At 52.7% G+C, this 21,762-nt stretch overlaps 3 protein-coding genes across 3 annotated transcripts; 1 reads left to right on the top strand and 2 right to left on the bottom strand.

Moving 5' to 3' along the window:
- Nucleotides 1-14,087: 14,087 nt before the first annotated feature.
- On the bottom strand, nucleotides 14,088-14,610 carry BXZ73DRAFT_42925 (uncharacterized protein; the record flags this gene model as incomplete). The annotated part of the gene is made up of 2 exons (XM_048019052.1): nucleotides 14,088-14,462; nucleotides 14,515-14,610. Coding segments are annotated over 2 exons (471 nt in total), but the record flags the coding sequence as incomplete, so codon positions are not given.
- Nucleotides 14,611-16,179: 1,569 nt separating this feature from the next.
- BXZ73DRAFT_8660 (uncharacterized protein) lies at nucleotides 16,180-16,740 on the bottom strand (the record flags this gene model as incomplete). Its single annotated transcript, XM_048024263.1, has 1 exon — nucleotides 16,180-16,740. A coding segment is annotated over one exon (561 nt), but the record flags the coding sequence as incomplete, so codon positions are not given.
- A 1,179-nt stretch (nucleotides 16,741-17,919) lies between these two features.
- On the top strand, nucleotides 17,920-18,983 carry BXZ73DRAFT_98792 (uncharacterized protein; the record flags this gene model as incomplete). The annotated part of the gene is made up of 5 exons (XM_048027800.1): nucleotides 17,920-17,925; nucleotides 17,988-18,048; nucleotides 18,112-18,425; nucleotides 18,495-18,590; nucleotides 18,681-18,983. The coding sequence occupies 5 exons, from the start codon at nucleotides 17,920-17,922 to the stop codon at nucleotides 18,981-18,983; spliced, it is 780 nt and encodes a 259-aa protein (XP_047880360.1).
- Between the last annotated feature and the right edge of the window lie 2,779 nt (nucleotides 18,984-21,762).

Genomic DNA, 21,762 nt, shown 5'->3' with positions numbered 1-21,762 from the left:
TGTAGCTCCTGTTGTTTCTTGATCCTATCTTGTTTGATGGTCACCTTGCCGGTTTCCCAATTGATGATTGGATTGTAGTTTCGAATCCAGGGCATTCCAAAGATTACATCATCTCGTCCGATATTGGCCACATACCAGTGGGTGGGTAGCTTGTTTCCGTTGAGAGTGAAGTTCCCTTCTACGCGATGAGTAATGTTTCCTGAGCTGTTGATCGTATCGTCCGCATTTTTGAATCGAACAGGTACTGGTAGTAGCACCGTTGGGAGTTTGTATTTGTCCACTATTCTTTTGTTGATGATTACTGCGTCGGCTCCAGAGTCGAGAAGGCCTTTGATTTCGACGGCGATTTTTCCCACTTCGATGTAACCGTTGAGTAATAAGGCGTGTCTTCGCCGTTCGGTATTTGATACAAGGGTTACATGAATGGTGGTTGTATTAGGCAGATCCGGCGTCAATTCGTCCTGCCGCTTTAAAAATCCTCCGTCTCATTGATTATGGTAGCGTTAATTTCGGCTTCGGAGTCGCTGGGAGGGTCGTCTTCTTGGTCCTCCTTCATAGCGCGAATTTTCTGCTGTGCCGGTTTTCCTTTCTTCTTGGCTGGGCAGAATCGCGCTAGGTGCTTTCCTTTCTTGCAGTAGAAGCATAATCCCTTGCTTCGTAGGTCTTGTTCTTCTTCCGCAGAGAGTCGGTTGACTTCTCCGTTTGATCTTTCTGTGGTTGTGGCTTTAACCACCTTTGTCTTGAACCTTGGTTTGATCCCGAGGATCTTGTCCATATCTTTCTTCATCTTCCAGTTCCTATCAACATCGATGGCTCGCGCCATCCACGTGTTGAGGTCTGCAGGTACCGTGGCCATATCCAGGATCTTGTTGCGTACTGGAGCATCGAGGGATTGTCGGTACCACGCTAGTTGAGCGCGTGGTTCTGTGATGAGTGCTTTCGTGATTAGGTCCATAAAGGTTCCATTGAAGGCGTCGATGGACTCGTAATCCTTTGATGTCAGAGTACGCAGCCTGTTAGCGGCGTGCATTTCCTCGTTGATAGGCGTGAAAGTAGCGAGTAGAGCGGCGAGGAAGTTTCTCCATGTTCCATAGCCTTGCCTGTTTCCTGTTGCGTCAGTTTCCCAGGCTTGGCGTAGAACGGCTGTCTTCCAGATCGCCGCTGTGCCTCCTTCCATGTAGGATAAGGCCGTGGTGATCATCGTTTGGTCATCCGGAAAATCGACAGGTCGTGCATCGAAGAGTAGGAGCAGGGCTTGTACAAATGTGTCGAGTTTGTCTCGATCTCCGTTGAATGGTTCCGGTAGTTTGACCTTTCCTTTGCCTCGCGGCGGCATATAACCACCCAGGGGTCCTTGGGGAATATTTCCGCCTGGGTTGGCGGGTGGCCCTCCTCCTGGGGGTCCCTGCGGTGGTCCCCCTGCCGGGGGTCCTTGCGGCGGTCCTCCTCCTGGAGGTCCCTGTGGTGGTCCTCCTCCTGGCAGTCCTCCTCCTGGTATAGGAGCAGGTGGTGGGTTTCCCATGGGGTCGGGAGGTGGGTACGCTGCAATTCCTCCGAGTCGAGGCAATGCTATCGACGTCCATGCTGCTGCTGAGGCGCTTGCATTTGTGGGGTTTGCACTTAGCGTGAAACTTGGTACTCCTCGTCGTTCGAAACTCCATTGAGTATCTTCCGTCCTTTGTTGGAGTACCCTTGCTGCTTCTTCGTCGCGTCGTCTCCTTATTTCGTCCCAATCGAAGTTCAAGCGGCCTCCTCCTGACTCATGGTCGGATTCTTCTTCTGGCTGTACTGGTTCGGTGATGGTGGTCCGTACCACCTCTGTTTCTGTGACCGTTGCCATCTCTGATTCTGATTCCTTAGGTTCGAGGGTCACGTCTGGTTGTTTGCCTGTGCGGCTCGTTCCTGGAATTGGGGCCGTTACTGGTTCTTCCTTTGTCAAAGATCTGGGGGTAATCCTTGGCGAGTCTCTTGCTCGTTGTCCTGAAGTGGTTCTGACAATCCTGGCCGGCTTTGGGGGCATAGGCTGGGATTGCTCCTGGGTTCGCAGTGGTTTCCACAGTCGTTCGAGGCCTGTGGGATATTGTGCTACGAATAGTTCTTCCTGTAGTTCTGAGACTGGTTCGTATGGAGGTTCTAATTCTGGTGCCTTGTACTTTCGAGCTGCCCAGTATCTGATGGGACAGCGTTGTGTGGTGCACCGTTGATATCCTCGCCTAGTAATGTGATAGTCGGCAGTGTTGGTCGGGTTGAAGATGTGAGCGTAGTCTTTGCACGATCTGTCAGGTTCTTCACTTGCTTCAGTTGACATTCAAATATTCTTGAACCGTTTCGAGAGCGATGCGAACTTGCTTGAGTGCTTCGAGGCGGTTGGGGTAGTCTGGATGGATGAAGTTACCCCTGAAGTTGAATATGAATTGTTCAAGATCGGCTACGTCGAATTGAAGGCGTTGCACGAGCTTGGTGATTGGGTCGTGCGCGTGAAGAGGTAGTTCAATCGGTTCTTCGTCTATGTCTGGAACTCCGTAGAATTCACCCAGAGTATCGTCCAGGTCTGTGATCTGCTGGTGGAGTGTTTCCAGTTCGAGTGCTCCAAATCTTTCCACTAGAATGGGTTCGGCCTGGATCGTGCTCAGGTTCTCTCCTCCTTGCCTCAGGGCCCTTCTAAAAGTGTAATACTCTTCGACAGTGTTTTCGCTGGCGTCTTCTTCTGCTTGAGCCTGTACCACAGTCCTTTCTTCGTCTTCGTTGATTATTGTGTCGAAGGGAGTATGGGGTTCAGGTGCGGGGCTATGGATTTCAACGCGGAGATTGGGGTGTTCGTGAAGAGGGGTTCTTGGCAATAGAATGAGGGGGGTTCCAGGGGCAGCGTAGAGGTGCGAGTGGCGGGAATTTTCCCTCTGGCTTGTTTCCGAACTGGCGTATTGCTGAACGATATCTGTGATGTCTGATGTTTATACTGTGTTCTGCGTTCGAGCAGTACACAGCCTTCCTTGGTCCTAGATAGATCCTCTGCACTTATAGAAGTGGAGGGTTCGAGACTTGAATCTAATGTTACGTCTGAGGGCTTATTCCAGCTGGAATACAACCTAGGCGCCTTGTGGTTATGGTGGCGATGCTCAAAGCGCTTGCGTGCTATCGAGCGAGTGCGAGCGACAACGAGTGAGATTTGCGCGTAGTCAAGGTAGACGTAGTAGTACAAGAGGAGATTCAAGTCTGGGGAGGGAGCGCTCAGGGACGTCGCCCTTATATACAGGTGGGGGAGTGGGGGGGAGTCATATTAGCTGTGAGTCACGACGAGTCCGTATGAGATGTTCCTAGTTCCTACGACATACGGTGACTAGGAGCGATCGGTGAGTCATGGTGCGGCAGAGTGAGTCGAGACGAGTCCGTACGAGTCAGGGGGCAATCGGTAGGTATTTAAGGGGCGTGCATATCGGGGGAGTGGGGTTATGGATGGAAATTAAATGGGGGGCAACGTACTAGTGTCCGTGATCGTAACACTAGGGTAAGGGTGTTCCAGACAGCCTGGTTGCGCTCCTGTTCTTCCTGGGCTGGTTCGCTGGTGGAGCCCCATTCGATGACGTCGGACAGGGGGTTTCCCTAGGGGGGAAGGTGTTGCTGGTTGGTGGGGAGTAGGTCGGTGAGGGCGGCCGCGATTTCAACGCTGGTGAGTTGGTCGAGTGCGACGTTGGCAGCTCGTACGAGTAGGGCTCGCAGGGTCAGTGAGGCCTCCTTGGCAATGGTCTTCTGACTGACAGGGGCTGAGGCACGTTGCACGAAGTGGTCCACCTTCTTCTAGACGTTGAACGCTTCAGTTGCAATGCAGTACTCATTGATGAGAGGCTCGGTGTGGGGGATGTGTTGGGTGCGGTAACGGATGTGGCCATGGAGGTCGGAGTGGGCAACAGTTCAGCCGATATGGTCCCTGAGACTCCCTCGACTCTCGTTAGTGCGATAGAGAGTTGGAAGGTGGTTGTAGTAGACCTGGGGGCGGTTGGCGATGAAGTCCAGGGTGTCGTGGATGTCTGGCGTATTGAAGTGGATGAAATAGAGGCGGGGAGCACGACGAGGAGTAGAGCAGTGGTGGCGAGGCATCTGGAGAAGCGCATTTGAGGTGGGAGTGGGATGAGGGTCAGAGGAGCTTGTGTCTCTTCTTATATACCCTCAAGATATCAGGTGCATTCTTCAAATGGTGCTCGGGTTCCCATGGGTTTTCTGCTGACTTCCAGCCCTTCCATGTCACCAGGTATTCCAATTTGTCTCGTTTGCGTCCCCTCATTCGGTGGTTAAGAATAGCTTCTACTTTGTGCTCCCCTTCGCTGTCTATGACGTCAGGAGGTGGACATGGCATGTCCGGGCCATGTGCTTTGGTGACTCAATATGAAGTCAGGAGCGTGGCATGGAAGACTGGGTGAATTTTCCAAGTACACAGTAGGTTTAATTTGAACGTCACCGGTCCCATGATCTCTGTGATAACAAAGGGTCCTTCTCGTTTGGGTGCTAATTTCCTGTGAGGATATGGGAGCCGGAGGTTAGTTGACTCTAGAAGGACCTTATCTCCCTTCTTGAATGAGATGAGTCGTCCTGGTGACCTTCATGCCATTGCTGCGGCTGCATGATTGTGGGCCGCAATTGTATTTTCTTGGTTGGTGTGGAGGGCGGAGAGCCGTTCTTCTATGCTTGGGTATTTCGGATTCTTCCGTGGGGGCTTGACTAGTTGTGGTTAGTAGCCATAGAGTAGTTCGAACGGTGATTTCTTCGTTACTGAATGTGTGCGTTGATTATGCGTGTATTCGAATTCCTTGAGGTGATCCACCCATTCGTCTGGGTTATTGCCGTAGTAAAGGCGTAGGGCAAGGTCCAGTTCTTGGTTTACTTACTCTGTTTGACCATCTGTTTGCAGGTGATACACTGCGCTCAACGCAGTTTCCACTCCCATTAGTCGATGTAGTTCCCTAAATGCTCCTGCCGCGAACTGGGGTCCTCGATCGGAGATGATTTTAGAGGGGATTCTAAATTGACTGAAAAATTGGTCCCACAGCAGCTTGGCTGCTCCTTCTGCAGTGATGTTTTTTGTACATGGTGTGAAGATGGCCATATTTGTAATGTTGTGGTCAACTACTACTTGGACTGCATTGTATCCGTTTGATTCTGGTAGATCTGTGATGTAGTCGGTGGTTATGACGTTAAACGGCCTAGTGGTCCTGCTGTGTGGGATTGGAAATAACCCTGTCTTAGTAGGGTGGGTGTTGACTTTGTTGGTTTGGCATTTTGCACATCATTCAGTGATGAATTTATGCATTCCATCCCATATATAGTCTCTTCTGACTAGTTCAAAGGTCTTCTGAATCCTGGGATTGTTGTGGAACGGACTCTGGACTCACCCTATGTATTATTTTTCGCCTTTTCTCTTCCTTTTTACTATATTGGAAGGTTGTTCCCGCGCGTAAGCGCCCATGTCACGCCCTCACTTAGCACTTGCACTTTGTGTCCTAGCCCTCATCTCAGCCTCTTGGTCTTTGTGGGCTAGGTGAGTATCTCAATTGCCTGTATGTATGTAGAGCTATGTTAACTTGGTCTTTGTGGGCTAGACATCCCCTGCGTGACTCTAGTCTGCATCTGCTTTGCACCTAAGTGCCGGTGACGCCTCTGCACCACCACATTGAGGCCATCTATCCCCCATCCACACCCATCTACCCCTCTCTCTCTCCTGATTGGTGTTTGTGGCCCGCTCCCACGTCAGGGATGGCCCATCATGGCTGGTTCATGATAGGCTTTGACAATGTTGTGGTATAAGTTCTCGTCTGGTGGTACATAGATATGTTCTTTGAATAGTAACAGTCCTTCTTCTTCCTTCCAATCGCTCGGCTTGCCCTAGGCAGGTCGTGATTTGATGGATGATCCCGTTGTTAGGAACTGTACTAGATCTGGGTTGCAGGCCTTGTTGTTTCGGATTTGTTGGGAGATGTCGATTTGGACAGAGTTGAGTGAGAAAATTTGTTCGGGTAGCATGACCATGTCCTTGTTATCATCCTCCCTCTGTTCATGATCTGTTCTCCTGGACAGAGTGTCGGCTTGTGCAATTGTTTTTCCGGGGTGATGTATTAACGTGAAGTTGAAGTTGTTCATGTAGTTGTGCCATCTTGCTTGTCTTGGGTTGAGTCGTTGTGCAGAGCGGAAGTACGTCAGGTTTTGGTGGTCTCTAATGACTTCCACCGGGTGTGGTGATCCTTGTAAGAAATGTCGCCACTCCTTGAATGCTCAAATGATTGTGAGTAGTTCCTTGTTGTAGATTTGGTAGTTTCGTTCTGCTTCTGTGAATGACTTTGATAGATATGCACATGGGTGCCATATCCTGTCCACCCCTTTTTGCCGTAACACTGCTCCTGTTGCTACTTTGGATGTGTCGCATTCCACCTGGAACAGTTCGTACGGGTCTGGCATCTTGAGGATTGGTCCAGTTGTGAAGCGTCGCTTTAGTTCCTGGAAGGCTGCTTCACAGTCTTCGTCCCATTTGAACGGTGTGTCTTTTCGCGTCAATGATGTTAACGGTTTAACCGCTTTTGAGTAGTCTTTGATGAACCGTCTGTAGAAGTTTCCAAATCCTAGGAAGGCCTGTACTTCTTTCAGTTTGATTGGTTGCTTCCAGTCCAATACTGCTTTGATTTTTACTGGGTCCATAGCCATTTCATCCGGGCGAATGATTGATCTGAGGAATTCTACTTCTTGCTTGTCGAATTTGCATTTGGATGGTTTTAGATAGAAGTGTAGTTCTTGAATTCTTTCGAGGACTTGTAGTGTTCTTTTGTGGTGTTCTTCTAAGTCATTGGAGAAGATGAGAATGTTGTTGATGTCGATAATCATCTATCCTTCGCAAATGAGATCCTCAAAGTTTTGATTCATCATGCTCTGAAAGGTTGCTGGGGTGTTGCACAGCCCAAAGAACATTACTGTAGGTTCATATAGTCCCTTGGGGGTTATGAATGCGGCTTGCCATTCGTCCCCCTTTTTGATTTGAATATTGTTGTATCCAGCTCGTACGTCTAGCTTTGTGAAGTACTTGGCTCCCTTGAGCTTATCCATCAGGTCGCTGATCAGTGGTAGTAGGTACATGTTTTGAATGGTTCCTTCATTGAGGGCCCTGTCATCTTGGACTGGTTGTAGTGTTCTGTCTTTCTTTGGGATATAAAAGAATGGTGAAGCGAATGGGGATTTCAATTCTTTGATATATCCCTTCCTCATGTTTTCTTCAATGAACTTTTCTAGTTCAGCCTGTTCTGTGAGAGTGAGGGGGTAGATCTTGTTCCACCTTTTATCTTTGCGGAAATTAAAGCCCGGCTTTAGATCGATTGCGTGGTCCCATGGTTTGGATTCTGGGAATCGTTCTGTGGCCTTTTTTCAAATATCTTCTGGTATCCTTTTACAAAGTCCGGTAGGATTTCGTTCAGTGGTACCTCAGGTTTTAGCTTATTGGCTACAATGGCAATTTCTGCTGACTTTGTGACTTGTCGGATCTTACTTGTTTCAAACCATTCAGTTAGGACTTTAGAGGGGTTGTGTGTTGGTTTATCATCATCTATGTCCGTTTCTAAGTATGCAAATAACAGTTCTTGATTGTCTGCTTTGAGCGGGTACTCCCATAGGGTTCCTTTGGGGGGTGTTACAGTCTGTCAGGTCTTTTGTAGTAGTTGTTGTTTCTTGATCCTATCTTGTTTGATGGTCACTTTCCCAGTTTCTCAGTTAATGATCAGGTTGTAGTTATGAATCCAGGGCATTCCAAAGATTACATCATCGTGTCCAATATTGGCCACATACCAGTTGGTAGGTAGCTTGTTTCCGTTGAGGATGAAGTTTCCTTCTACGCGATGAGTGATGTTTCCTGAGCTGTTGATCGTATCGTCCGCGTTCTTGAACCGGACCGGTACGGGTAGTAGTGTCGTTGGGAGTTTGTATTTGTCCACTACTCGTTTGTTGATAATTACTGCGTCGGCTCCTGAGTCGAGGAGGCCTTTGATTTCGACGGCGATTTTTCCCACTTCGATGTAACCGTTGAGTAATAAGGCGTGTCTTCGCCGTTCGGTATTTGATACAAGGGTTACATGAATGGTGGTTGTATTAGGCAGATCCGGCGTCAATTCGTCCTGCCGCTTTAAAAATCCTCCGTCTCGTCAATTATAGTAGCATTGATTTCAGCTTCGGAGTCGCTAGGAGGGTTGTCTTCTTGGTCCTCCTTCATGGCACGAATCTTCTGCTGTGCTGGCTTTCCTTTCTTTTTGGCTGGGCAGAATCTGGCTAGATGCTTTCCTTTCTTGCAATAGAAGCATAGTCCCTTGCTTTGTAGGTCTTGTTCTTCTTCCGTAGAGAGTCAATTGACTTCTCTGCTTGGTTTCTCCATGGTTGTGGTTTTAATCACCTTTGTTTTGAACCTTGGTTTGATCCTAAGGATCTTATCCATGTCTTTCTTCATCTTCCAGTTCCTGTCTACATTGATGGCTCGTGCCATCCGTGTGTTGAGATCTGCAGATACTGTGGCCATATCGAGAATCTTGTTGTGTACTGGGGCGTTGATGGATTGTTGGTACCATGCTAGTTGGGCACGTGGTTACGTGATGAGTGCCTTCATGATCAGATCCATAAAGGTCCCGTTGAAGGCGTTGATTGACTTGTAATCCCTTGAGGTCAGAGTATGCAATCTATTGGTGGCATGCATTTCCTCATTGATAGGCGTGAAGGTGGCAAGTAGAGCGGTGAGGAAGTTCCTCCACGTTCCATAGCCTTGTCTATTTCCTGCTGCGTTGGTTTCCCAAGCTTGGCATAGGACGGCTGTTTTCCAGATCACTGCCATAGCTCCTTCTATGTAGGATAAGGCAGTGGTGATCACAGTTTGGTCGTCCGGGAAGTCAACAGGTCGTGCATTGAATAGCAGGAGCAGGGCTTATACAAACGTGTTGAGCTTGTCTCGGTCTCCATTGAATGGTTCCGGTAATTTGACCTTCCCTTTTCCTCGCAGTGGCATGTAACCACCCGGGGGTCCTTGGGGGATGTTTCTGCCTGGATTGGTGGGTGGTCCTCCTCCTGGTGGTCCTCCTCCTGGAGATCCTTGTCCTGGCAGCCCTCCTCCTTGTGCGGGAGCAGGTGGTGGGTTTCCCAGGGGGTCAGGAGGTGGGTACGCCGCAATTCTTGAGAGTTGAGGCAGTACTGTTGACATTCGCGCTACTGCTGAAGCGCTTGCATTTGTGGGGTTTGCACTCAGTGCGAAGCTTGGCACTCCTCATCATTTGAAGCTCCATTGAGTATCTTCTGTCCTTTGTTGGAGTGCTCTCTCTGCTGCTTCTTCTTCACGCTGTCTTCTGATTTCTTCCCAGTTAAAATTTAATGTGCCTCCTCCAGACTTGTGGTCAGATTCTTCTTCTGGTTGCACTGGTTTGGTGATAGTGGTTCGCACTACCTCTGTTTCTGTGACCATTGTCATTTCCAGTTCTGGTTCCTTTGGTTCTGAGGTTATATCTGGTTGTTTGCCAGCATGACTTGTTCCTGGGATTGGGGCTGTTACTGGTTCCTCCTTGGTTGTCAATGATCTGGGTGTGAGCCTGGGTGAGTCTTTCGCTCATTATCCTAATGTGGTTCTAACAATCCTGACCAGTTTCAGGGGCATAGGTTGGGGTTGTTCCTTTGTTTGCAGTGGTTTCCACAACCTTTCAAGGCCTGTGGGGTATTGCGCTGCGAATAGTTCTTCCTATAGTTCTGAGACTGGTTCATATGGGGATTCTAGTTCTGGTGTCTTGTACTTGCGTGCTGCCCAATATCAGATAGGACAGCATTGTGTGGTGCACCGTTGATATCCTCGTCTGGTAATGTGATAGTCGGTAGTCTTGGTTGGATTAAAGATGTGGAGGTAGTTCTTGCACGATCTATCGGGTTCTTCACTTGCTTCAGTTGACATTCAAATATTCCTGAACCGTTTTAAGAGCGATGCGAACTCGCTTGAGTGCTTCAAGGTGGTTGGGGTAGTCTGGATGGATGAAGTTACCCCTGAAGTTGAATATAAACTGTTCGAGATTAGCTACATCGAACTGGAGGCGTTGTACAAGCTTTGTGATTGGGTCGTGCGGGTGAAGAGGTAGTTCAATTGGTTCTTCATCCACGTCTGGAACTCCGTAGAATTCGCTGAGAGTATCATCCAGGTCTGTGAGTTGCTAGTGGAGTGTTTCCAACTCGAGCATTCCAAATCTTTCTATTAAGATGAGGTTGGTCTGGAGTGTGCTTAGGTTTTCTCTGCCTTGCCTCAGGGCCCTTCTAAAGGTGTAGTATTCTTCAATGGTGTCTTCACTTGAGTCTTCTTCTGCTTGAGCCTGTACTGCGGTTCTTTCTTCATCTTCATTGATTATTGTGTCGAAGGGAGTATAGGGCTCAGGTGCTGGGCTGTGCATTTCAACGCGAAGGTTGGGTCGTCTGTGAAGAGGGGTCCTTGGCAATAGAACTTGGTAGGAGTGGGCCATTACTGGCAGAAAACAATTAATGAGATGTAGAATATAATGAGAAGCTATGAGAGACCTTAATATGCTACATTTAATGTTGTGTCACACACCACTACTATCACCACAGACAGACAAGAACAGAACATATAGCAGGAGTCCAAACATTGTGGAGGCTAGGACTAAAGTGCTTATTATGCATATCAATGCCAATACAGTTACAACACCCTGTGTTATAGCTGCCCTTCTCAATTTGTGCTGTATTTGATTTAACAGAGGCAGAATACACAATATCATTCTACATAGCTAGACCACCTGAAGGGGGAACTAGAGAAGACAAAGAGGTTGCAGTCATGTAGGCCTTCTACATAGCTTTCTGATGCATATATAATCACCTCCAACGGATAAGAACTGAGCTCACAAGAGCAATTTAAAGTTAGTAGGCACCAGTGATAACATCTACACTGTGCCTCATCTAATGCCTTTAAAGCAAAGCTGTGAGTGCATGAGCAACACACTCTACGGTGGCTGCTTTCATGAATATAATCAGGATTTTAGGCAATTGATTGGATTTTACAAAGCCTGAATACCCCTTGTTACAACCAGGCCTAAATAGCACAGCCACATGCAGAAAAAAGCGGCACTACCAGGGATTGAACCCAAGGATCTTGAGTCCACCACCTAGCAGCTGGACTAGCTAAGTTGAGCTGAGTTTGAAAAAAGCGTGCAAAATGAGCACCTAGCTGCACTTTCAGCCACTGTGGCAGCTGTGGCAGGGGCAGGAGAGGGCAAACAGTGGCAAACAGTGTCCATATATGGTGGAGAGGCATGGGAGAGGCAGCTGACAAAGATTGGGTAGCACAGCCCCACCAAAAGAGGATGGATTGCAGCTGGGGCTTGTGGATGACAATTTTAGGTGGCTGGGTGTGGCTTGCAGTAGCTGGCAGTGGTGGCTGTGGCTGAGAGCGAAAATAGGCGCACATTAGCGCTGAGATGGGTGAGGTGGCTGGTCCCAGGCTCCATGTTGTTATGGGCTCAAAGCATACAAAACAATAAAACAAAGTACATAGATCATGTGTGCAGTGCTACTACTAGCTACACACCAAAAATGAAGCAAATCAGAGCATAGAAAGGAGATGAATGGCACACAGGCCTTGTGGATGTAGTAATGCCGTGGGCGCCTCTGAAATAGACGCCCATGAGCGCTGTGCTAACGCATACCATCAGTATGTGCACAGGGGAATAAAAAATGCAAATGGGGGGTCTACAGAAAGAGTACACACCTGGGAGCAATTTGGCAGTGTTCTAGGAGTGATAGGGCAATAAAAGAGCACTGCAGAGTGACGTCAGAGTGCCAGCACATAAACAGAGAGGTACCTACCTACATCCTCATCCCCTCTTCACCTACAAACACAACACATTCATGGCTAGCCCCCAGAACTCATTGTGCCCTAGGGCAGTGTTCTCAAGTGCAAGCACAAGAGTACATGTCTATCGGATCAGGTCCAGGGATCGGCCAACCCACAGGACGGACCCACAACAAGCCATTCAATCCCATCCACCTGACGCTCTCTTCTCTTGGCCTGAGAAGGTGTCACAGCATATCACCCAAACATATGGCCTGCAGTGCCAAATGAAGGGGGGGAAGGAACAGGGTGGCACAGAGGTACACTACGTGCCCTCAAACTCGGGTAAATCCCAACTTTGAGTTGATGAAAACCCACAAGCCCTCTTTAAGATGGGGCAAAGATGCGGTGGTGGTGAAGTTGTACAAATGAGCACTTCGCAAATCCCATCTTTGCACTGTACCTTGCACAACTTTGCGATCAACGGATCCGCAATGTAGCACGTGATGCGCACCCACGACGGCGCTTCCGCTGTTTGGCGTGCGTACGCGGAACAGGGCACAATGGAAGTGTTGTAGGGGTAGGCTTTGGTGCCGCTCTTGTATGTTCTAGTCCGAACTTCCTGGAAACCCCGACCGAGTGACACACAATTCTAGAAGATGAGCAAAGCAATCATTACGTGGCCTATGATATAGTACGTGTACTTCAGTTGTCGCAAGTTGTAGCTAGGGTCATTCGAGTCATTATCGTGGGGAGCAGGTGGTGGGAGTGGGGTGGATGCGATAGCGATAGTACAGGAGAGCCATGTGGGGCGACAAATAACAGATAACCAGAGGGAATAACGAAAGATGCCCACCCGAAACACCACTCGTCCTCAGCGTCGACCGGTGCGAGCTCGCTCCCGTCCATGTTGCTGCTCGTCGCGCGCTGCACCTCCTGCGCCCACTCGCGCTCCTTGCCATTCCAGGTCGGTGTGCCGTGGGCGACCGGCGCGGCAGCGGGTGGCGGTGAGGTGAGAATGGCGGTCTGCGGCGGTCGCTTCAGCGACTGGCAGGCCCGGGTGCAGCCAGACAATCTCGAAGAGGCCGCTGAGGACGTCTTCCTTCGTGGGGGTTGAGATCCGCCGCTCTGCGCGCACACTGATGCGGGCCAGCGCACTGCCGAAGCGCGCGCGGAGGGGGTCGCAGCGCAGGCCGCTCGAGTCGGTGCAGCCGGAGAGGGCGAGGACGGATGCCACGGAGGTTGGCCTCTGTGAGCGAGACTAGGGGAGGGGAGGGTGGGTGGGAGGCGATGATGGAGGCCGGGGCGGAGCAGAAGGGAGAGGAAACATCTTCAGGTGTGTTTGGCTCCGACTTATGTTGCGGGGGCTCAGAGAGGAATGTGCAGGCATGCTTGTAGGTCAGAGCGCGCCAGCGTGAAATCGTTGATTGCGGTTCTGATGAACTTGCTGCACACGTCCTGCAACTGCTGCGTGGGCATCCCATCCCGGTCTCGGCGTCGGTGAGTATGTCATTGAGGCTCACGGAGCTCTCGCGCGAGCCGCCGCATGAGGAGCATCCACGAGAACTGAGCGGAGCGAAGGCGTTGAGGCTGTAGGTGATCCTCGTGAGGGTGACCATGGGGATCTTCATACGGGCGGGCGGGGTAAGAGTACTAGTTGGGGTGGAGGTCGGGTGGGGGAGGCGTGTGCCAGACGGAGAACGTGCGTTGAGCCGCCCGAAGAGCGTAGCGACCTCCGCGTCGGGCACATCGTCGTGCTTGACGAGGAAAGACTCGGCATCGTGCAGGTCGCGATGCGCGCATCGAGCGTGGTGAGGGTGTCACACCGCCCGCGCGCCGCTCGTTCAGTGGTGGCCTCGAGCGCGGCAATCTGCACGCCACGCCACAGGCTTCGAGCTCTGCGGCGTCGTTCGCGGAGTCGGCGGCGACGGCTTGTGCTGTGGCGAGCACAGCGGGAGGGTGGTGAGCCGCACAGGAGCACGTCAACCTCAGAGAGGCGCGCTTTGAGCGTGCTGTTTTTGCTGCGTGCATTGTCGAGGAGGGTAGTGAGGCAGGGCGATGGCACCAAGAGCACCGCGGCGGACACGCCGAGGGTTGTACCAGGCTTGCGGACATGTCCAAAACATGATCCGCACGTGGACGCGGGAGGGAGTGAAAGGGTGGATGGATTTGGTGCGGTGTCCTCAAGACGACCAGCGCGGTGAGGGTGTAGACGTGTTGAGCACGGCGGCGACTGTGTGGGTTAGCAGAGGGTACTTGCATACAATCACTCTTCTTCTTCGTTGTCCGCATATAGCCCCCGGGTGACTGTTCCCGTCCGGTCAATGATCGCCTCTTTCCCAAGTCCGTCCTTGACGCGTCTGACGACGCACTTAACGGTGGTCAGGTCGACATAGAAGACGGCTCCAGGAGATAGTGTGAAGAAGTGAATGCCGAGGCCTAGACGGTCCGAACCCGGCCATATCTTGCACTTCTCCTCAATAGCCGCGAGAACGATATGCGTAGGCTCCATGATGGCGTGTGTAGGGATCGCGGGGAGAACAAAATGGAAAATGCGCTGTAGTTGTCCATAGCAGATTTGTGAGATGAACTCAGAGGGAGCGGAGGGAAGGTGGGCAAGTCTGTCCACGAGAATATCATACTGAAGACACAAGTGTGAGCAACAATCGATGACGAGAAGGAAGGTCACTTACTCGAATGTATGACGCATCTCTCCCATCGCCCTGAGAGATCCCAACGAGTGACGCACGCATTGTATCTCCGTCGTTGCGGACGCGGATCTTGCCCCATTCTTCTATCTCATCGGGTATTGCTTGTCGAAGAATTGTGTGAGTTGCTGATTCAAACCGCGTCACAAGAGCGCCGATGATCTTCCTGAGCGCGCCCTCGTCTTGATGGATCGAGATCGTGCGGCGCAATGGGAGCAATACGTAGTCCTCGTCTGCCAAGACGGCGGTTTAGCACAGTATCCGAGTTGTAAGCAGAACAAAGACTCACATCCGGGAATATGCATGCCGGTCTCCGGTCGAAGCGCCTTCTTCCGCAGCTGGTCATGAACACCCTGGCCGTATATGAGGCAGATTTGCGAGAGTCTGGAATGGTCGAGGACGTATCGATTGAGGCTAGAGTATGGATATCGGCGGTTCTTGATTGCGGGGCTGAGCGCGCCGCAGAAGCGTTCCATAACGAATGCCCAGCTCGTCCAGACAGGGCCGATGTTGGAGATGCTGTCCGCAATGTGCAAGAGAGCGTGGATGGTGAGCGTACATGTGCTGAGTCTCTGCGGATCGTGCTGATAATAGTACCTGAACGACATTGAAGTCAGCACAATAGTACCTGAAGACAAACAGCAAGCATACTCACTGCTCATACTTCAGAACCCACTCAACAAGCCCATCCCTGATCTCGTCGATCTCATCAGTCGTTATCTCGAATTGCAGGCACTTGCGGACGACTTTGACAAGATCGATGAAGTGGTGGTAGTACTTGTCGTGCAGGAATCGGCCATGGAGAACAACAGGCGCAACGTACTGAAACCAGAATGATCTAGTGTCCGCTGTCCAGGATATCTTGTCGCTGGCGACGTTCGGGGGTCGTGGGCCGAAGACGAAGGGAATCGACTCGCCTGATGCGACGCCGGCCTTGCCAATCTCCTCCCAGATCTCTTTCACGATCTCGTACTCCTCCTGGCCGCTATCGAGGCCCTTGAAGCTTCCAGCCCAGAGCGACATCAGATTCTTGACGACGTTCTCCCACAGCAGGTGCATGAAGTCATATGGGAAGGAGTCAGGGAACGAAAGGGAGGATATGGAGCTTAGCAACGGTGTCCCTTTGATGCTGTACGCCTTTGAGAGCTCCTCAGAAGTTGTTGCGTGCTCGGCGGAGTCCACTTCTGCCGCTTGACGGAGGAACGTGTCGTGTGTGCGGACCGGGAGGCGTCTGGGGTCGTATGTCGCGACTGAGTCAGCTCCAGAACGAACTCGAGGATGATGGGTGCGGTCAAGAGGGACGTAAAGCACGTGGCTTCGAGAATCAGGGATTGGAATTCCCTTGATCTCGCACATGCGGCACGGCGAGAGGCCGTTGTGTCCCTTCATCGACATGATCATCAACATCGCTGGGATGTCTCCGAACACGAGGATAAGGAAAGCGCGGAGGGCGTAGTAGGTGTCGGAGAGGGCGTCATAGGTGTGCACTCCGCGCATGAGCTGAAGGACCTCTTGGATGAATGGCCACAGGAAGGAGTCCATGTCGCGTGGCTTGTTCGGACCAGGGACGATGCCGAGGCAGAGGACGTTGGCAAGGAGAGTGCGTATCTCGGGAGGGAGGTTGTAGTTGATGACGATGAGCGGCCATGCGGTCTTCGAACGCCTCTTGAAGGGGGCAAAGCCGTCTGTGGAGAGGCCGAGTGCGAATTCGCGTGGGTCCTCGAAGAACCGATGTGGGAACTCCTTGCCTCCGATGGTCACCTTCTTGTCGAGGAGCCCACGGAAATGTTTTGAGTCCATGACGTCGGTGACAACCCCGGGAACGTGGTGGTGCTCTTGTGCGCGGTACTGGGCTCGTTTTGCGGTGTCTGCATTCGCCTGAAGTGCTTTGAGGCGAGGTTCGAGGGGAAGGTAGACGAATGTGGCACGGGGGATGTGATTTCCGTGGGGTTTGTAGCGAGATTGAGAGCAGAAAGGGCACGCAACATTGTCCGTGTAAATCCCAAGATAAGCGATGCACGACTGCACACAGGTGTCGTAAACCCGAGGCTCAAACCCGGAGAGCCGGGCTGCTCGAGCTTGAATGAGCTTCCAACTTGCAACATTGCTGCCCGGGAAGAATTGCGGCAGTTCAGCGAAGGCTGACCCTGAGAGATGGTGGTGGACTTTGTATGCGAACGGCCGGAGGTATTCAAGGTCTTCCTCAGTGAGATCGTCTCCTAAACAGACAGGGACAATTGGAACGTCGTGAAATGCAGATGCCAGTTAAATTACTCACCTGAGATGATTCCCGCCCGCAGGATACCCTCCATGAGACGATCGAATACTGAGATCGCCTCGAACTCGTCCTCCGCAGCATTCTCTCCGTTTTCGGCATGACCTGGAGGTGTGTCGTCGTCTTCAGGAGGGTTTCGGGCCGTGGTGTCACCAGCGGGAGCGTCGTCATGATCATTTTCATCGTCACTTGGAGCATCTTCAACCGTAGTCCGTTGACGCAGTCTGCGTGCCCACACTGACTGTATGCTAGACTCAGCGCGACCAACATCGTCTTCACGAGGTTCTGCAGAGTCGAGATCGGGGGTCGGGACTGCAACCACGCGGGGTGTTATAGACATAGCAGCAGACAGCACAGAAAGAGCTGACGTACGAAGATTATCAAGCACCGGGTCTTGCATGTCCGCACCTGTACCATCCATCTCAATGTCTCCGACTCCGAGATCTCCATCTCCGGCTTGAAGCGCTTCAGGTTGAACATTACATCGTCGAATTGGGGCAGAAGATCTTCGAAGAGGTCCTGGACGAGCCGTGCCAAGATGCGAACCAGAGCGAGCGAGAGCTGCAGCTTGAATGGCCATTGGAGCCTTTCCACGACGATGCTTGCGCTCGGTTGCAGCTGTCACAACTTGTCCGCACCCACACCCGCACATACGGCGAAGATTCGAGGACATGTCGACACACGATGGGAGGGAACGGGGGGAGAGCGAGTACGCGGACAGCGAGAAGCACACCAGATTCAACTGAACGCGCGGGCGTGGGAGTCTATTACTGAATTAAAACACAATCCTAAAGCGATCAACACCTGTAAGTCTATGGCGCAACCATTTGCGGAAGAAACACTTACTAGCTAGCTAGGCTGCTCATGTCAGCAGACCCGTTGCACTGACTCAGAGCATCGCGACGTGGCATCTCCCCGTCTCTCTTGATCCCTAGCGACCACTTCGAACTCCATCCCTGACCTTCTCCCTCCCTCCCATTCTTCATCGCCCGTGTTCTGGCAACACAAGCCCTCCTGTTATTTCGATACGTGAGCTCATTATTTCTGGCGCATCATAAACACCCACCCACATTCCCTCCAATAGCAGTCCCGACAATCCTTATCACACTTCTATCATGGCGGTATGTAACACCTTTCAGCGGGTAGTGCGAAGGCATGGGTGATTCACTTACCTGCTTGGCAGCGCACCACGTTGACCCAACAACTCGCTGCTGCGAATGCCGAGCTTGCTGCTCAAAAACTTGGTGAGCATGTTTGCGAAAATTTTCTGTGCGCATATATATCCACTCACCATGGCTGTGATCAAGCCATCGACGAGGCCGCTGCTGCTCTCCAAGAGATGCGCATCTCCCTGCAGACCTCAGCCGAGACCGCTGCCGCAGCGCAGGCTGCCGCCGCCGCCGCGGAGGCTACTGCCACAGCACAGGCAGTTGAACATGCGGCAGCTCTTGCGGCCGCACAGGCAGCCGCTGTCACAGCACCCAGAAACATCGGTGGTGCAGGTGTTGGCAACGAGCAGCCCGCCGAGCTGATCCCCAAGCCGCCCTCGCATGTCAATGGGGTAGCCACCAACCTCCGCGCGGCTATGGGGGTCGAATGGCAGGACCTGGTGGACATCCGGGTGAGTGTTGCCGCTCTTGGATTGCGTAAACCTCAAACTCACCGCCTTGCCGCTGGTTTGGGTCCATAGTATGCCATCCAGCGCAACGTTCATTCAGCTGGTCTGAACTGGCATGAGACCTGGCATCACCAGGACAAGCAAAAGCTCGCCCTGTGCCTCCAAGTGGTGAGTCAACTTGTACGCAAATCAAACATGTACTCAACAGTTTCTCTCACGCGCTCGCGGTCGCACTTTGGCCCGTGTTCGCTCTTGCAGTCGGCCAAGGACTTCCCTATTCTCAACACTTACACCAATGGTTGGGCGACGGCTTGGATTGTCAAGGAATACATGAAGAATATGCGCCGCAACGCTCGCGTGAAGGGGTACATTCCGCGCGGGCGCAAGCACAACCGCGGTGGTCGTGCTTACGAGGAAAACGCAGTGGACCGTGCAGCTCACCTTGCCGCTCTTCGTGCGCGCACCGTGAACGCGCGCTCGGGTCGTGCCCCGCTCCGCGCCGCGGGCAGGATGCAGACCACTGCTGGCCCTTCTTCTGAGGGGGCCACTGCGGCTGCGTGAGCTAGCTGGTGAACGGTCGTGATCAACATGGGCGTTCTGCAAAGGTCAGTGTCTTCGCACGGCGCCATCGGATCTGTCGCTTATGTCGACCTCTCCCACGCAGGTCTCCTCAACCGGCGCATGCGTGCATCGCGCGCGCGCGTCGATCGCGTGGAGCTCCTGTTACGTCTGAGGGCTTATTCCAGCTGGAATACGACCTAGGCGCCTTGTGGTTATGGTGGCGATGCTCAGAGCGCTTGCGTGCTATCGAGCGAGTGCAAGCGATAATGAGTGAGATTGCGCGTAGTCAAGGTAGACGTGGTAGTACAAGAGGAGATTCAAGTCTGGGGAGGGAGTGCTCTGGGGCGTCGTCCTTATATACAGGGGCGAGAGTGGGGAGTCATATTATCTGCGAGTCATCACCAGTCCGCATGACACAGCCCTAGTCGTAGCAACTCGTCGTGACTAGGTACCGCAGGAGGAGTCAGGGCGAGTACACGATGAGTAGCGATGAGTATGTATGAGTCAGGAGGTACAGCATGTGTATGTAAGAGTTCTGCATATAGGGAGAGCGGGGGTTATGGATGGAAATTAAATGGGGGCAGCGTACGAGTATCCGTGATCATAACATTAGCTCCCTCTCCCAGGGAGGGTCGTCCCGACCTTCTACGTGGTGGTCGGCGGTGTCACGTCCGCGGGGGCGTGCCCGATGCCGACGGCTGTGAGGTCCGAGGCGATTTGAATCGACACCCGATCGACGTACTCCTGGATCGGGAGGTGAGCCCCCTCGTAGTTCCGGAGTATGGTGATGATGGGTTGGTCGAACTTCTCGCGGTAAGCGTTCCACCGTTGAGTGTCGACGATCCGGTTCTCGACGACTTCGTCACATGGAGCGTCGACGTGCTGAGCGATGGCCTCAGCGACCAGGAGGTGTAGGTCGTGCCGAATCTTCGCGTGAACTTGGGGAAAACCGATCTCGAGGTACTCATAAAGACGTGCGGGAGTGAACAGCTCCGGCCAGGAGTCCACACGCGCGCCGAGGTAGTGATCGACGCCGACATGGGCTGTGATGACATACCGGCCCGATCCCGCTTGGACGCGCCATCGCGGCGTACGTGGAGGTGGGTGAACAAGGACGAGTTCATCGTCATGGAAGTCGAGGATTTCGGCCTCTAGTTCGGCGAAGATGTCGTCCAGGGCATCATGGTGGCGTGGGCTCGGGGACTCGTCGGGTCCGGTGAGGGTGAGGCGTGAGGAGCTTGCGAGGGTTCCGGGAGGGAGGTTGAGGACTCCGAACTGAACTCCGGGTTCCGCGTTCGCGGTCTGCGCTCGGACCCAGTTGCGGTGGACCATGAGGAGAGACTGGGCTGCGAGGAGGTCGGTGGTGGTGACCGGGGGTTGGTTTTCTTTGTCGGAATCGTCTTCTTGCGTGTAGGGAGGAGGCTGCGGCGTGGAGGTGTCTTGGGCGCATGTTACAGCGGCGGGGAGGTTGAGTACCGGCATGAGGGGTGGGATGTCGTCCGTGGTGCCCGTGTTCGCCGGAGTGAGGGCATTCCAGGCGGCCTGGTTGCGAACTCGTTCTTCGGGAGCGGGCTCACTGGGGGATCCCCATTCTACGATGTCGGACGGGATATTTCCCCAGGGGGGAAGGTGCTGCTGGTTGGTGGGGAGTAAGTCGTTGAGGGTGACCGCGACCTCGATGCTGGTGAGCTGGTCGAGTGCGACGTCGGCGGCTCGCGCGATGAGGGCCCGAAGGGTCAGCGAGGCCTCCTTGGCGACGGCCTTCTGGCTGGCAGGGGCTCCAGCGCGTTGCACGAAGTGGTCGACCGTCTTCCAGACGTCGAATGCCTCGGTCGCGATGCGGTATTCGTTGACGAGGGGCTCGGTGTGGGGGATATGTTGGGTGCGGTAGCGGACGTGTCCGTGGAGGTCGGAGTGCGCGACGGTCCACCCGATGCGGTCTCCGAGGGTTCCGCGACTCTCGTTAGTGCGATAGAGAGTCGGAAGGTGGTCGTAGTCGACCTGGGGGCGGTTATTGATGAAGTCGGGTGTGTCGTGGATGTCCGGCGTAGTGAGGCAGATGGGATAGAGGCGGGGAGCGCGACGAGGAGTAGAGCGGTGGTGGCGAGGCATCTTGAGAAGCGCATTCGAGGTGGAAGTGGGATGAGGGTCAGAGGAGCTTGTGTCTCTTCTTATATACCCTCAGGATATCGGGCGCGTTTTTCAAATGGTGCTCGGGTTCCCATGAGTTTTCTGCTGACTCCCAGCCCTTCCACGTCACCAGGTATTCCAATTTGTCTCGCTTGCGTCCTTTCATTCGGTGGTTAAGAATAGCTTCCACTTCATGCTCCTCTTCGCCGTCTATGACGTCAGGAGGTGGACGTGGCATGTCCGGGCCATGTGCTTTGGTGACTCGATATGGAGTCAGGAGCGCGGCATGGAAGACTGGATGAATCTTCCAGGTGCGTGGTAGGTTTAATTTGAACGTTACAGGTCCCATGACTTCCGTGATAACGAAGGGTCCTTCTCGTTTAGGTGCCAGTTTCCGGTGCGGGTATGGGAGTCGGAGGTTGGTTGATTCTAGAAGGACCTTATCTCCTTTCTTGAATGAGACTAGCTGTCCTGGTGATCTCCGTGTCATTGCCGCGGCTGCGTGATTATGGGCTGCAATTGTATTTTCTTGGTCAGCTCGGAGGGCGGAGAGCCGTTCCTCCGTGCTTGGGTATTTCGGGTTCTTGCGTGGGAGTTTGACTAGTTGTGGTTGATAACCATAGAGTAGTTCAAACGGCGATTTCTTTGT

Source organism: Epithele typhae (assembly GCF_022376455.1).
Source record: "Epithele typhae strain CBS 203.58 chromosome Unknown BXZ73scaffold_9, whole genome shotgun sequence".
Taxonomy (NCBI): domain Eukaryota; kingdom Fungi; phylum Basidiomycota; class Agaricomycetes; order Polyporales; family Epitheliaceae; genus Epithele; species Epithele typhae.
Note: the sequence above shows the minus strand (reverse complement) of the source record. Positions and strands in the feature narration are given on the sequence as shown.